This window comes from Oncorhynchus keta, chromosome 30 (assembly GCF_023373465.1).
Source record: "Oncorhynchus keta strain PuntledgeMale-10-30-2019 chromosome 30, Oket_V2, whole genome shotgun sequence".
Taxonomy (NCBI): domain Eukaryota; kingdom Metazoa; phylum Chordata; class Actinopteri; order Salmoniformes; family Salmonidae; genus Oncorhynchus; species Oncorhynchus keta.
In genome coordinates, this window is record NC_068450.1 from 37,115,820 (window position 1) to 37,133,030 (window position 17,211).

Consider the following 17,211-nt stretch of genomic DNA (forward strand, 5'->3'; position numbering starts at 1 on the left):
TAAAAAGAAGCATCCTACAGAATTCATTTTTTCCCCCCCTTTATGTCATTGTGTTTGTCTTGCATGCACTCTGGCAAGGTGTCTGCTTTTCGATATGGTGGCTGTGCATGTGCGTGTCTGCATGTGTGGCGACGTGCGTTTGTGTGCATGAGAACACATGCAAGAGTGTGTGTCAGTGTGTGAGAGATCACATGTAAATCTACATATAGTGAAGAATCAGGACCAAAGGATTGTTATAAATAATCACCTCCAATAGGCCTACAGACTGCTGACGTGTAGGAGAGAGACCGCTGACAATCGTCTTACCAAGGTTGCCACCTAGTGGAATAAAATGCTACACGCACAACTCTCTTGCACAATTTGACTATGTAAACAGAGTTCCAAGCGAATCCAAATGAAGGGATATAGACATTCAAAACTACATGACAAAATACAAACTTGCCGTATTCAAAATCTCTTTATGATGATTTGATGTACATCAGGACATCAGAACGATGGTTTGTAGAGTCTGCTTCACTGTGTTACCCATCATACTCCATAACAGTAATCACAAAAGTGGCTGGACATCGACAGAGGATTTCTTTTGGACTATAGTCATTGTACCTGAATAATAATTCATTTAAATTAACTAGTTGATGGAGTGCCCAAACAAGTGTGAAATAAAAGTCAAAGGTCACAACAGCCAGAACAAAAAACAGAACTCAAATAATTCCTAGCTAATGAGGACACCTCCAAAATGTATTTTTTATTTAATTAGGTAAGTCAGTTATGAACATATTCCTATTTCAATTATGGCCTAGGAACAGTGGGTTAACTGCCTTGTTCAGGGGCAGAACGCCAGATTTTTACCTTGTCAGCTCGGGGATTTGCTCTAACCACTCGTCTACCTGCCGCCCCGAATCACCACAAATAGAACACTGATCGTCCAATCAGAGCGGCCTGGATGCCGCTACCATTCCACTCACAGACAAACTTACACTAACTAAGATCACAATATTTGGGTCTGACGATAACGGTTTTGAGGAGTATAATGTGAAGAACTAAGTAGGTTGTTGGTATCTACAGTAACCACAGAGAATATACTGCACATTTTACACTAAGTCAAAATATTTCAGTCAATTTTTGTGCTTCAGAATGCTACATTACTGTACATACTATCGTGGCTTTGATACAAATTTTGAACACCTTTCTAATTAGCTTTGTTATTCATCTTCTGTACATTGAGTGAACTCTGTCATAAAGACCATGTAATATGTAAACATGGATAAAAGATCTATAGCAGAACTGCTCTAGCATGGTGATGTGCTAATTCTGACTCAAGGTGTGGTACGGGAGGTCAGGGCATAGCTCCACCGTAGGGGGTTGGCTGTGCTGACTATGGCCAGTTGGCTGAAAAGCTCAGGAGAAACTGGAGGTAGAGGGGGCTATAGATCAAGACTGGGGGTCAGGGTTGAGTTGTTGGTCGGGTGTCCAGGCCTCAGTTTGGGGAATTCAGGAGGGGTAGAGGGCCTGGACTGGGTGCCGAGTTGGAGGGGGATGCTAGGTCTGGACTGGGGAGGGGGTGATGAGTTAATGGGGGTTGCTGGGTCCTGACTGGGGAGGGGTACTAAGGAATATCTGCAGGGCAGGGGTGAAGATCAGGATGGTCCCTAGGACCGACACAGTGAGGAAGGCCCACAGGAAGATCCTGTCCAGAACCTGAGCCACAAACTTCCAGTCCTGGACCACCTGAAAACAGGAAGAACAGGAAAAATCAGGGAAAGAGGAACAAATTCAGTATCTTAGTATTACATTATATAAATGGCATTACACTACATATCACGTTGATTAAAACATATAGCATGGTGACCCACCTCTCTGATAAAGTGTTCCTTGCGTATATGGCAGCTGATGTAACGCACGGAGTACGTAGCTCTCTCCAGCATGGTGACCCAGGCTTGACTCTCATCTTCCTTCCCCTCCAGAGGACTCTGTCCATGGGCCCCGCTGCTCCTCTGACCCCCAGACCGGGGATTCAGCTCAGGACTCTCCGGCGCCAGCTCGGGGTAGTGGTACCGGTCAGTGTGACCCCGCATGCACAGCATCCGAGGTAGCCTCTGAAGGAAGAGGGAGCGAACCCAGGGGGACATGGGGTGGTAGGTGGCTGAGGACCGGTGGTGCACGTTGATGACAAACACCGTGACGATGATGGAGAGGGTGACGAAGATCATGATGAAGAGGAGGTACTCCCCGATGAGAGGGATGACCTTGGAGGAAGACGGGATGATCTCTTCTATGACCAGGAGGAACACAGTGAGAGACACAAGGACGGAGGTGGAGAGAGAGAGCTTCTCCCCTTCGTCCGACGGCAGATAGAACACCAGCACGGTCAGGAACGACAGACCGAGGCACGGGATAATTAGAAACAGGGTATAGAACAGCGGGAGACGTTTCAGAATGAACGAGTACGTTATGAAGGGGAAGGAATACAGCCCGTCTCGCCGGTTTCCTCTGGCCCCCGTGGCGTTCAGGATCTCCCACTCGCCGTTGTCGAAGAAGTCCTTCCTGTCGACATAGTCGTCTAACAGGATCATGTCCACCATGTTACCGTCGTAGGTCCAGGAGCCAAACTTCATGGAGCAGTTCTGTCTGTCGAAGGGGAAGAAGGTGACGTCCATGGTGCAGGCCGACTTGTAGCTGGCCGGAGGGGTCCACGTGATTCTACCGTTGGACTTAACGATGGCTTTGGTCATCAGGGAGCCCTCGAACCGCCCGTCAGCACTGGGAGAGGAGAGGCAGGGGGTAAGATTAGGGTTAATATTATGGTTAGGGTGTGTATAAGTCCGAAACTTATTTTACTAGCACCTTGCACTTCCACTTTTTGTATTCTTTTGAGCATATGGATTAATATAATTATATGATTTTTGCATCTCGGCCTCCTTGGGTGATTCGTCATGGTTTTGAGTACAAGTACTTTTTGAACTCCGATATTTTTTTCCCCCGACACACTGGCCGCCTTTCATTGTAGCCTGAGAGCTAACCTCCATACTGGCTTTCTAGGGTGTGTATTAAACATATATTTCTTAGGAATACATCAAACAAACAAAAAAGGATATAGAGTATCAATGTGGGCTATTAGTGTGAATATAGGTGGAAGTTACACTGTCTTGTCTGCAGACTTTATGCTAAATAAACCCTTCATAACACGTGACATCATCATTGAGCTTACTTCTCATAGAGCACAATGTCGGGCAACCAGATGGTCTCCGATGGAACTCTGATCGATGTGATCCCACCATAGTCCTCAGGGTTCCATCGCAGTTTATAATCTATCCACTCCTGTTGAGGGGAAAAAAACAGATTGTTATCCATCTATCCTCTTCTGTGGACAACAGTTTCTATGCCTTTTACAAGCCACACACACACACACACACACACACACACACACACACACACACACACACACACACACACACACACACACACACACACACACACACACACACACACACACACACACACACACACACACACACACACACACACACACACACACACACACACACACACTTCTCCTCACCTGCCACAGCCACACATTAGTGGTCATCAGCTGGTTCTTCTCATCCTGTGTGTGTGTATGTGAGAGCGAGAGAGAAAGAGAGGTCATGTAGAGTGGAGCAGAGGAGAGGAGACATCCAGGTTAGAAATGTGTATCGGATGTCATTTCAAATGGAATCAAATGTTGCTGTCTGTTCCATTTCCTTTTTACACTATGTCATGATTACACCTTAAACCATTTCTAAATGTATCACTCTTGTGCAATTTATACTGATAGGCTACATGAAGGTTCTGCCTTTTATTTCAGTCTGGTATTAGAGCATAAAGCCTAAGCGTTTAGGGCCAAGCCATACGGTCGTCAAATAGCCAACACGCCAATCGCCAAATGCTTTTGGGAACGGGCATAAAACGTTAACATCAATCCACGGATTCAAAAAGGACAAGAGTCAGAGTTGAAATCATTAGGAGAAAACTCTGCGTAATGGAGAGTTGAAAATAAAGGGCCCGAAAAGTAATGTTTTAGAAAGATCCGGTGACGTGGTAAAAGAGGGAGGATAGCAGTGCCTGTTATGTGACGATTGTGAGGCGCTACACAAAATGCCAGTCACAAGATGGGGACTTCACATACTGTAGGCCTATGGCACGTCAAGGGAACTGTAGCCTACTGTTCAGATGGGCTAAATTGGAACTGAAATCTGGACACTGACTGTATATCCATAACCTCTCCACCAAACTGGAATTCTTCTGACTAGCTTGGAAAGACAGTACCGTGCAATATTGAAGGGCCCTCACAGCTACTCGATCAGCCTATTTTTCCAGCCTAATGAGAATAAGAAGCCGACATATTTTTGATACTGTCCCAAAGCTAACTAAAAAGCAGCATTCCAAGAGAGGATGGCTTTTTACTTCAGCAGTGATGAATTCATGAAATTCTTAGATGAAAAGATTATGATCATTAGAAAGCAAAATTACAGATTCCTCTTTGAATCTGAGAATTCCGCCAAAACGCTGTTGTCCTGAAGCTGCACAGAACTGCCAGGGCCTAGAATCAATGGAGACACTCAAGTTTTTTAATCCTATATCTCTTGATACAGTCAAAAATAGTCAGCTGCATACTGGACCCTAATCCAACTAAACTACTGAAAGAGCTACTTCCTGTGCTTGGCCCTCCTATGTTGAACATAAATGGCTCTCTATCCTCCGGATGTGTACCAAACTCACTAAAAAAAGTGGCAGTATTAAAGCTTCTCTTGAAAAAGACTAATCTTGACCCGGAAAATCTTTTTTTTTTTTTTTTTACTATTGGCCTATAACGAATCCCCCACTTCACGCAATTTCTTTTCAAAGTTGTTGCGCAGCTTACGGGCAGTTGCGACCTGTCATTCAGGGCAGGAGAGGCAGAGCCCCACCTGTTTTGAGCCCCACATTTTTTGCAAATGTTTTTGTCGTTGCCTGTTATTTTGGCATTAACACATGTCACATATCAGTTTGTAAAATAAAAATGTTTAAAAAAACTATTAGCCTATATCAAATCATCCATTCCATTTTGAAAAAGCTGTTGTGCAGCAACTCACTGCCTCCTGAAGACAAATAATGTATATGAACAGCTTCATTCTGGTTTGAGACCCCATCATAAAACTGAACTCATGAAGAGGGTAAATTACCTTTTAATGCATCTGTCCTCGTGCTCCTAGACCTTAGTACCATTTGACACCATCAATCACCACATTCTTTGGAGAGACAAATTATTGCCTGGTTTAGATCTTCTGTCGGAAAGATATGTTTGTCTCTGGATGTAAGTGTCGGGTGTTCCTCACGTTTCCGTTTCAGGACCACTATTGTTTTCACTATATATATATATATATATTCTACCTCTTGATGTCATTCGGGGGAAAAAAGTAAACTTTCACTGCTTTGTGAATGACACACATGTACATTTTGATGAGACATGGTGAAGCCTCAAAATTGCTTGTCCTGGAAGCCTGTTTCAGATAAAGGAAGTGAATGGCAGAAAATGGTTTACTTTTAAACTCAGAGCAAACAGAGATGCTAGGTCTAGGTCAAGAAACAAAGAGATCTGTTTGATCTGACAATTAATCTTGATGGTTGTACAGTCGTCTCAAATTAAACTGTGAAAGACCTCGGTGGTACTCTGGACCCTGACTTCGCTTTTGACAAACATATCAAGAATATTTCAAAGGCAGCTTTCTTCCATCTTCGTAACAATGCAAAAAATCTGAAACATTTTGTCTAAAAATGATGTAGAAAAGCAAATCCATGCTTTTGTCACTTCTAGATTAGAATACTACAATTCTTTGCTTGACGGCTGCCCGGATAAAGCACTAAATCAATTTCAGTTAGTGCTAAATACGGCTGCTAGGATGTTGCCTTGAAACCTCCAGTGCTAGCCACTCTACACTGGCTTCCTGTTAAGACTAGGGCTGATTAAGGTTTTACTGCTAACCTACAAGGCATTACATTGACTTGCTCTTATCCATCTCTCTGATTTGATCCTGTCGTACACACTTACACATACGCTATGGTCCACCAAATGTTGGGCTTTATCCTATAGAGATACATTTTTATGGAGTGGTCTGCCTATACATGTGAGAGACGCAGACTCGGTATCGACCTTTAAGTCTTTACTGAAGACTCATCTCTTCAGTAGGTTCAATGATTGAGTGCAGTCTGGTCCAGGGGTGCGAAGGTGAACGACAAGGCAGTGCTGCTTGCTGTCTCTTCCTGGCCGGCTCCCCTTTCTCCACTGGGATTCTCTGCCTCTGGCCCTATTGCGGGCAGTGGCGACCCGTCGTTCAGGGCAGGAGGGGCAGAGTGACACCTATTTTGAGACCCAAATTTGTAGCTTTTTTTGTTATTAAGATTTGTCACATATCAGTTTGCAAACAACTCAGTTTTTCACAATTCCTGACATTTAATCCGACTAAAAATTCCCTGTTTTAGGTCAGTTAGGATCACCACTTTATTTTAAGACTGTGAAATGTCAGAATTAATAGAGAATTATTTATTTCAGCTTTTATTTCTTTCATCACATTCCCAGTGGGTCGAAAATTTACATACACTCAGGTAGTACTTGGTAGCATTGCCTTTAAAATTGTTTAACTTGGGTCAAACGTTTTGGGTAGCCTTCCACAAGCTTCCCACAATAAGTTGGGTGAATTTTGTCCCATTCCTCCTGACAGAGCTGGTGTAACTGAGTCAGGTTTTTAGGACACGCCTTTTCAGTTCTGCCCACACATTTTCTATAGGATTGAGGTCAGGGCTTTGTGATGGCCACTCCAATACCTTTACTTTGTTGTCCTCAAGCCATTTTGCCACAACTTTGGAAGTATGCTTGGGGTCATTGTCCATTTGGAAGACCCATTTGCGACCAAGCTTTAACTTCCTGACTGATGTCTTGAGATGTTGCCTCCCCCTTTTTCCTCCAAACATAACGATGGTCATTATGGACAAACAGTTATATTTTTGTTTCATCAGACCAGAAGACATTTCTCCAAAAAGTACAATCTTTGTCCCCATGTGCAGTTGCAAACCGTAGTCTGGCTTTTTTTAATGGCGGTTTTGGAGCAGTGTCTTCTTCCTTGCTGAGAGGCCTTTCAGGTTATGTCGATGTAGGACTCGTTTTACTGTGGATATAAATACTATTGTACCAGTTTCCTCCAGCATCTTCACAAGGTCCTTCGATGTTGTTCTGGGATTGATTTGCACTTTTCACACCAAAGTATGTTCATCTCTAGGAGACAGAACGCGTCTCCTTCCTGAGCGGTATGACGGCTGCGTGGTCCCATGGTGTTTATACTTGCGTACTATTGTTTGTACAGATGAACGTGGTACCTTCAGGCATTTGGAAATTGCTCCCAAGGATGACCCAGACTTGTGGAGGTCTACAATTGTTTCTCTGAAGTCTTGGCTGATTTCTTTTGATTTTCCCATGATGTCAAGCAAAGAGGCACTGAGTTTGAAGGTAGGCCTTGAAATACATCTACAGGTACACCTCCAATTGACTCAAGTTATGTAATTTAGCGTATCAGAAGCTTCTAAAGCCATTACATTATTTTCTGGAATTTTCCAAGCTGTTTAAAGGCACAGCCCACTTAGTGTATGTAAATTTCTGGCCTACTGGAATTGTGATAATGAATTATAAGTGAAATAATCGTTCTGTAAACAATTGTTGGAAAAATGACTTTTGTCATGCACAAAAGAGATGTCCTAACAGACATGCCAACACTATAGTTTGTTAACAAGAAATTTGTGGAGTGGTTGAAAAACTAGTTAATGACTCCAACCTAAGTGTATGGAAACTTCTGACTTCAACTGTATGTACTTATGGAAAACATAGGGACCACAATGGAAGTAAGTCCCTGAGACAAAAAACCCTCAACCTCCAGATGAGTATGAGGGGGGAGTTTAAGTTTAATTCTTACAAGGTTGGCTTATTCTTTAGATGTTTGAGGATGCTAGTGAACCATAATCAAAGTGACACTGGACTAACGCATTTGCGTGTCTATAGCTACAGTGGGGCAAAAAAGTATTTAGTCAGCCACCAATTGTGCAAGTTCTCCCACTTAAAAAGATGAGAGACCTGTAATTTTCATCATAGGTACACTTCAACTATGACAGACAAAATGAGAGAAAAATAATCCAGAAAATCACATTGTTGGATTTTTTTATGAATTTATTTGCAAATTATGGTGGAAAATAAGTATTTGGTCAATAACAAAAGTTGATCTCAAATACTTTGTTATATACCCTTTGTTGGCAATGACAGAGGTCAAGTCTTCACAAGGTTTTCACACACTGTTGCTGGTATTTTGGCCCATTCCTATATGCAGATCTCCTCTAGAGCAGTGACGTTTTGGGGCTGTTGCTGGGCAACACGGACTTTCAACTCCCTCCAAAGATTTTCTGTGGGGTTGAGATCTGAAGACAGGCTAGGCCACTCCAGGACCTTGAAATGCTTCTTACGAAGACACTCCTTCGTTGCCCGGGCGGTGTGTTTGGGATCATTGTCATGCTGAAAGACCCAGCCACGTTTCATCTTCAATGCCCTTGCTGATGGAAGGAGGTTTTCACTCAAAATCTCATGATACATGGCCCCATTCATTCTTTCCTTCATTCGTCCTGGTCCCTTTGCAGAAAAACAGCCCCAAGCATGATGATTCCACCCCCATGCTTCACAGTAGGTATGGTGTTATTTGGATGCAACTCAGCATTCTTTGTCCTCCAAACACGACGAGTTGAGTTTTTACCAAAAAGTTATATTTTGGTTTCATCAGACCATATGACATTCTCCCAATCTTCTTCTGGATCATCCAAATGCTCTCTAGCAAACTTCAGACGGGCCTGGACATGTACTGGCTTAAGCAGGGGGACACGTCTGGCACTGCAGGATTTGAGTCCCTGGCGGCGTAGTGTGTTTGATGGTAGGCTTTGTTACTTTGGTCCCAGCTCTCTGCAGGTCATTCACTAGGTCCCACCGTGTGGTTCTGGGATTTTTGCTCACCGTTCTTGTGATCATTTTGACCCCACGGGGGGAGATCTTGCATGGAGCCCCAGATCGAGGGAGATTATCAGTGGTCTTGTATGTCTTCCATTTCCTAATAATTGCTCCCACAGTTGATTTCTTCAAACTAAGCTGCTTACCTATTGCAGATTCAGTCTTCCCAGCCTGGTGCAGGTCTACAATTTTGTTTCTGGTGTCCTTTGACAGCTCTTTGGTCTTGGGCATAGTGGAGTTTGGAGTGTGACTGTTTGAGGTTGTGGACAGGTGTCTTTTATACTGATAACAAGTTCAAACAGGTGCCATTAATACAGGTAACGAGTGGAGGACAGAGGAGCCTCTTAAAAGAAGAAGTTAGTTGACCAAATACTTATTTTCCACCATAATTTGCAAATAAATTAATAAAAAATCCAACAATGTGATTTTCTGGATTATTTTTCTCTCATTTTGTCTGTCATAGTTGAAGTGTACCTATGATGAAAATTACAGGCCCCTCATCTTTTTAAGTGGGAGAACCTGCACAATTGGTGGCTGACTAAATACTTTTTTGCCCCACTGTATATGTTTCCATGCAATTGGTGACAGATTTTCATGTGAATATTCTATCTTTCCATTTCAGAGTTTCTTTTAGGATCATTTGGTGCAAGATGACATGACATGGAAGATTTTAATTTACATAGTCCAGAGGTGGACTGTAACCTAATACAGGACAGACGGCTAGCAACACTGGCACCACTTATCAGACTGAAGCAGAGCACTTCTCTCTATCGCTTTCTCCTGTGATTCACCTCTCTTCCTATCCCTCCTACTCCCGTGCTTCAGCTCACCCCCCCCTTTCCTATATTCTTTCATTCTCATTATTTGGTATGATATCAGTTAGTATTTACAACCTCTCTTTTTGAGTTTAAACAATTACATACATGCCACAGGCATCTCCCCTCAGAGAGCGAGAGATGTGTACCCTGCTGTTTGTTTAAGCAAGGTTCACATTTAAGAACATGAATGGGACTGTTCTATTGGCTGCTTGTGTTCTTTGACAGAAGAGCTAAACCAGCTCACCTGATCAAATCAGGCCCTGAAAAGTGTAAAGCTCTGTTGGACAAGAGCGTGTTCCCGAGAGTTTCATAAAAGGAGAGAAAAGGCTAGATAGAAGTCCCACTGAGGCCACCAGCTTTATTTCAGGACCTTGGTCAGCTCAGGAGTGGAGTTGTTCCACTGTGGTTTGTAAGATTATTTTCTTTCAGCATTACTTGTTTGAGCAACATGGACAGGGTCAGAATTACAAGAACTACGTGGCTCAAGCAATTCAGACAAGGTATTTTGAGACGTCCATGTCTTTTACCGTATCTTTATATGGCAAGGTCTTTCGCCGCGGTGCGCGTTTAGCGTGTGTGCGTTCGTGCCTATGCATGCATACGGCATCCTCACCACGTCCACCAGCTGTGAGATCTTGAGTCCAAAGCGTACTGTGACCGTGTCGTTGGCGTGCTGGATGGGCCGGACCCAGCGCTGGTACCCCTGGAACAGGTTCCTTAACAGGAGGTCCTCCATCTCAGCCAGAGAGCCAAACTCACCTGGGGATGGGAGAGGAAGGGGGGGGAAGGGGAAAAGAGAGAGAGTTTAAATGGGCTGAGAGAAGAGAGAAAGCTCAATGTCAATTAAACAACTATTTTGAATATAAAATGTTTAAGCGTCACAGACCAAAAGGTGTCTAAGTTTAGATGGTGTTTACTGGGGTTGCATGAGAAGGGGTTGAGTAATACGAATCAGAGTATGAACAAACAGCTGAACAATGACACAGGATTTGGGGTGGAGCAGAGAGCCAGACAGGAGGCTAGTGGGACACAGACACTGCAACACGGCAGCCTGTGGCTGGTTCTCAAAGGACTTGAAACTCCTCTGAATCTCCTCCAGGTGTGTAGCTGAAAGGATGTGTTTTTTGTGGTCTCGGTTTATCCCTCCCTGGCTTTCTGTATGCTTCGGACACTTGGACAGCCTCGGTGTAGGTGCAAGCTGGTGGTGCTGATATTCGGCAGTCTCAGCCACAGGCTTGACCGTGGCCTCCAGATTGCAGGGCCTGACAAAAACTAGGGCAAAGCAATTGGCTAGGTTCCGCTCTGTTTCAGCTGTCCTGGGCAGCCTAGCTGTTTGGAGACGGAGGTGCTCGCAGTACCCTCGAGGGCAGTGCATACAGGGACCTTTGAAATAGTAGATCCTTTTTTTGAAAAATATGATTGGTGGATTAAAAAAAGTGTTTAAAATGTGTGGGTGTGGATGTGCCCAATAACCTGCAGCTAGAGCGAATCTACCCTCCGGCTCCCATTCTGTCAGCCTTAACATCATTTCCTTCCAGGAATCAAAACTGTATTACATTAGAAATAAAATGCAACCCTCTACTTAGATATTGCCAACTTCAACATAACCTTCACCCATATATACCAATCGTTTACCAATAGCCTTGGGGTGTTACTGACAAATGGAAATTACCCTTCAATAATTCAAAAGATATTATGAACGTTAGTTTCAGAAAGAGAAGGGGAGACAGACACTGTCACCTGACACCGTGTCTGTCACTGCTTCCCGTCGACCGGTTCTGACTGTCAGCAGAAACTGAACCAGACCCGCGCGAGCGTCCTCCGGAGATTGATTCTGGTTGCTTGGAGAAACAGGCGCGCAGCTAATGCTTCCAGTTTGTCAGATGGAATATGAGTAATTGGAATCTCGAGAAAGGTCATAATGTAACTTGGATGTAAGGCCAGATGTGTTATGCTCCCCCCGTGACTTGGATAGAGGAACCTTTATTTCCATCCTAACCTAGTGCACTTTTCAGTTCCATATAGGCTATCCCTCGCAAGCACCACACATTTATAACTCACCCTACTTATCGTACAAGACATGCAATTGTTCCAGTTCCTGTACTTACCGGGGATGGTGCCGAGACAAAACGCACACATCGCCGAAAGGACAAGCACAGATACCGGCAAATTCATGATGATTCTCATCCGCTCTGTAGAGGCTTCTTATACACTAATATCATGCATTAAAGACATACAACTTATCGAGAGCCCCCGTAGCAATGAACAAGTCTCATAATTCCGTTAGCAACGCTGACAATGGAAAAATAAACCCTATCTAATATTAAAAACGAGCCTTCCACTGAGCTCCCCGTGAACAAAACTCCAGTTGCGTGGAGGACTGGCACCGGCGGCTGTTCTGCACATCTCTCCAGCGTGTGGCGCGGTGACAAAGAGGAGGGAGCAGAGCGGGAGTTTGAATGGGGTTTAAACAGGATCCTAAACCAATCAGAGGAACAGCTAAGGATCCACAGCACCTGGCAGATGACCGTGCGTGCATGCGCACCTGAGGGGAAACGGTAGCACGTAGTTTAAACTATTCAAGTTTAGCTGTTGTTGTAATGATCTTCTGAGACACTGGGAGATGGCTTGGTAGCCTAATATATCGCAGCAGTTTGAAAGACGAAGAGGTTCATGTCTGTTGAAAGTCCACGTGCAGGGCACGGACTGTCCACGAGGGCGCGCTTAAAGCAGTGAAGTCGGGATGGATGTCAGCAGATGATTCCCTTTCAGTTGATAAAATATATGATACAAAAAGTCTTACCAGTTCTTCATCCTAAGCGATCCCCATAAAAGGTTTTAGCATCAGCCTGTCCTCAAAGAGGAAAGTGAGTGGTGCTAGACCCTCACCTCTATTGATATCCTACTTAGAGAGGGAGTCCTTTACTATGAGAAGGGGGGAAGAGGGAAGGATGGCTGACTCTGTGCTTTATGAAACTAAACTAAATCTTCTTCTGACCTAATGCTGACATGGCACATCACTAGAGATAGCACATCACTCTCTCTCTCTCTCACTCCCTCTCTCAAATATCTCTCCCCCCCCCTCTCACTCTCTCTCTCTCAAATATATATATATATATATCTCCCAAACCTCTCTCTCTCTGTCTCTCTCTCTGTCTCCCTCTCTCTGTCTGTTTCTCTCTCTCTCTCTGAGACTGTTTTTCTATGTTGATGTTCACCCTGTCATTTTCCATCAGTTAGTCAGCCTCAGAGTTCTGAGTTGGAGTCTCAGATACTGTCTCAGAGTTCTGACTCTATCATGTGTCACCACACACAGACTCTGATAGCCCCTGACAGGGCCTGCTTGACGTGGCCCAACCAAACACACTGCTGATCCAGCACCCTCTCTGGGTCATGAACCAAGCCCGTGAGCTCTAACCTTACACCACACCATATCCTGCTGCTGTGGAATCTAATATATCATATCTTAGGAACTGGGTGGTTTGAGCCCTAAATGCTGATTGGCTGACAGCCATGATATAAGAACGTATACCACGGGTGCTCTAATTATGTTTATAATAGAAATAAGGCACCTCCGGGTTTTTTCTTATGTGTTGCGCCGTGCATAAGAACAGCCCTTAGCCGTGGTATATTGGCCATATACCACACCCCCTCGGGCCTTATTGCTTAAATATAATATGCCATTTAATATGCCATCTACAGTATGTGTGTGCGTGTGTCTATCTCTCTAGCTGGGCTGTGTCAACATCCTTTGCTTTGTCCAGTAATATTCTCTTGTCTTTGTCTGTCTGGCTCTTATCCAGTTCCTCTGTTTTTCTTTGTCTTTCTGCCTCTCATTTGGTTCCACCCCCCTCTCTTTCCCTCACTCTCTCTCTCTCTGGGAGATTAATCAGTGTGTTTTCTCTCTCTCTCTCTCTCTCTCTCTCTCTCTCTCTCTCTCTCTCTCTCTCTCTCTCTCTCTCTCTCTCTCTCTCTCTCTCTCTCTCTCTCTCTCTCTCTCTCTCTCTCTCTCTCTCTCTCTCTCTCTCTCGTGTGGCTGAGTACAGACTATTCTATTTTAATTTCATTTTCTCTCTCCATCTCAGCCCAAGAATTCCAAGGTAACCTGACTAAATGACTATCGCACTGTAACACTCACATCTTTAGCCCTGAAATGCTTTGAAAGACTGGTCATGGCTCACATCAACACCATCTTCCCAGAAAGCTGTACCCACTTTCAATTCACAAACCATCCCAACAGATCCACAGATGACGCAATCTCTATTGTACTCCACACGGCCCTTTCCCACCTGGACAAAAGGAACACCTATGCGAGAATGCTGTTCATTGACTACAGCTTAGTGTTCAACACCATTATGCCCAGGTGGTAAGGGTAGGCAACAACACATAGACCACACTGACCCTCAACACGTGGGCCCCTCAGGGGTGCGTGCTTAGTCCCCTCCTGTACTCCCTGTTCACCCACGATTGCATGGCCACGCACGACTCCAACACCATCATTAAGTTTGTAGACGACACAACAGTGGTAGGCCTGATCACCGACAACGATGAGACAGCCTATAGGGAGGAGGTCAGAGACCTGGCATTGTGGTGCCAGGACAACAACCTCTCCCTCAACGTCAGCAAGACAAAGGAGGTGATCGTGGACTACAGGAAACGGAGGGCCGAGCACACCCCCATCCACATCGATGGAGCTGTTCTGGAACAGGTCGAGAGCTTCAAGTTCCTCTGTGTCCACATCACTAAGGATCTATCATGGTCCACACACATCAACACAGTCGTGAAGAGGGCACAACAACGCCTCTTCCCCCTCAGGAGGTTGAAAATATTTGGCATGGGCCCTCAGATCTTCAAAAGGTTCTACAGCTGCACCATTGAGAGTATATTGACTGGCTGCATCACCACTTGGTATGGCAACTGTTTGGCATCCGACCGCAAGGCGCTACAAAGAGTATTGTGTACAGGCCCGGTACAGGAAGGCCCTAAAAATGGTCAAAGACCCCAGCCACCCAAGTAATAGACTGTTCTCTCTGCTACTGCATGGCAAGTGGTACCATGCACCAGGTATGGAACCAACAGGACGCTGAACAGCTTCTACCCCCAAGCTATAAGACTGCTAAATAGTAAGTTACATCCCCATTGACCCTTTTTGCACGAATCTCTTTTGACTCATCACATACACTGCTGTTACTGTTTATTATCTGTCCTGTTGCCTAGTCACTTTATGTGCCGGAGCCAGTGAGTGTGAGTGTGAGCAGCACATCACCATGACTGAATGTCAGCACAAGGTGTTTCACAGTGCGAGAGAACAACCAGTAGAGGCACAGAGTGACCACCAGGTGGGAGAGCTGGGGCGTGTGTGTGCATGCACTTGTGAGAGAACTGGGCAGAGCGTCGGGATTAGCGTGGCATAATTGGGTGAACAAGAGCGCCTAGACGCAGCGCCAACCTCAGCTCCTACTGGTGGTACCCCGAGGGGCACGGCGAAGTGCCAACCTCCTCAGAGAGAGAGAGACAGACGGGGAGACGGAGAGATATACACAGAGAGAGCAATGAGACCCAACCAAATCATGAGAAAACAAAAAGATAATTACCTGACACGTTGGAAAGAATTTTCAAAAAATACTGAGCAAACTAGAATGCTATTTGGGCCTTCACAAGAGAGTACACAGTGGCAGAATACCTGACCACTGTGACTGACCCAAAATGAAGGAAAGTTTTGACTATGTACAGACTTAGTGAGCATAGCCTTGCTATCGAGAAAGGTCGCCGTAGGCAGACCTGGCTCTCAAGAGAAGACAGGCTATGTGCTCACTGCCCACAAAATGAGGTGGAAACTGAGCTGCACTTCCGAAACACCTGAACATATTAGAGGCACATATTTCCCTCAGATTACACAGACCCACAAAGAATTCGAAAACAAATCCAATTTTAGTAAACTTCCATATCTATTGGGTGAAATGCCGCAGTGCGCCATCACAGTATCAATATTTGTGACTTGTTGCCACAAGAAAAGGGCAACCAGTGAAGAACAAACAGCATTGTAAATACAACCCATATGCATGTTTATTTATTTTCCCTTTTTTACTTCAACTATTTGCACATCATTACAACACCGTATATAGACACACTATGACACTCCACACTGCCCTTTCCCACCTGGACAAAAGGGATGTGAGAATGCTGTTCATTGACTACAGCTCAGTGTTCAACACTATAGTACCCACAAAGCTCATCCCTAAGCTAAGGACCCTGGCACTTAACACCTCCCTCTGCAACTGGATCCTGGATTTCCTGACGGGCCGCCCCCAGGTGGTCAGGGTAGGCAACAACACATCTGCCACGCTGATCCTGAACATCCTGACCGGTTGCATCACCGCCTGGTATGGAAACTGCTCGGCATCCGACCGTAAGGCGCTACAGAGGGTAGTGCATACGGCCCAGTACATCATTTGGGCCGAGTTTCCTGCCATCCAGGACCGATATACTAGGCGGTGTCAGAGGAGGGACCTAAAAATAGTCAACGACTCCAGTCACCCAAGTCATAGACTGTTGTCTCTGCTACCACACGGGAAGCGGTACCGGAGCGCCAAGTCGGAGTCCAAAAGGCTCCTTAACAGCTTCTACCCCCATAAGACTGCTGAACAATTCATCAAATCACCACCTGGACTATTCACATTGAACCCACTCCCCTTTTTATTGAATTTCTTACTTTAGTTTATTTAGTCAATATTGCTGCATTGCTGGTTAAGGGCTTGCAATTAAGCAATTTGATTTGACATGAAATGTCTTTATTCTTTTGGAACATTTGTGAGTGTAATGTTTACTGTTCATTTTTGATTGTTTTTTTCACTTTTGTTTATTATCTATTTCACTTGCTTTGGCAATGTAAACGTATGCTTCCCATGCCAATAAAGCCCCTTGAATTTAATTTAATTGAGAGAGAGAGAGAGAGAGAGAGAGAGAGAGAGAGAGAGAGAGAGAGAGAGAGAGAGAGAGAGAGAGAGAGAGAGAGAGAGAGAGAAAAAGAGAGAGTGAGAGAGAGATAAAGACAGAGCGATACACACAGAGAGATAGAGAGAGATGGGGACAGAGTGAGACAGATAGAGAGAGAAACATACCGATTCATCTCCCAGAGAAAAACACACAAATTAACTCCTCGCAGATCACAATGATGGAAATGTGTGTGTGTGTGTGTGTTGTGCTTTTTATGTATGAGGAGGTTAAACCATTGAAGGAAAGAGTTCAGCTGCCAACAGAAAGCATCTGATAATGAATTATGGCATTTACTCTTGTCTAGAGCAGCCACACATTTAAAGCTGACAGTCAGATTTACTGTTA

General features: G+C 44.6%; 1 protein-coding gene across 1 annotated transcript; it reads right to left on the reverse strand.

The window, feature by feature from the left end:
• Positions 1-485: 485 nt before the first annotated feature.
• On the reverse strand, positions 486-12,292 carry LOC118363489 (neuronal acetylcholine receptor subunit non-alpha-3). The gene is made up of 6 exons (XM_035744398.2): positions 11,979-12,292; positions 10,484-10,629; positions 3,560-3,604; positions 3,209-3,318; positions 1,854-2,760; positions 486-1,728 (listed from the first exon to the last, which is right to left on the reverse strand). The coding sequence occupies exons 1-6, from the start codon at positions 12,055-12,057 to the stop codon at positions 1,570-1,572; spliced, it is 1,446 nt and encodes a 481-aa protein (XP_035600291.1). The 5' UTR covers positions 12,058-12,292; the 3' UTR covers positions 486-1,569.
• Positions 12,293-17,211: the final 4,919 nt, after the last annotated feature.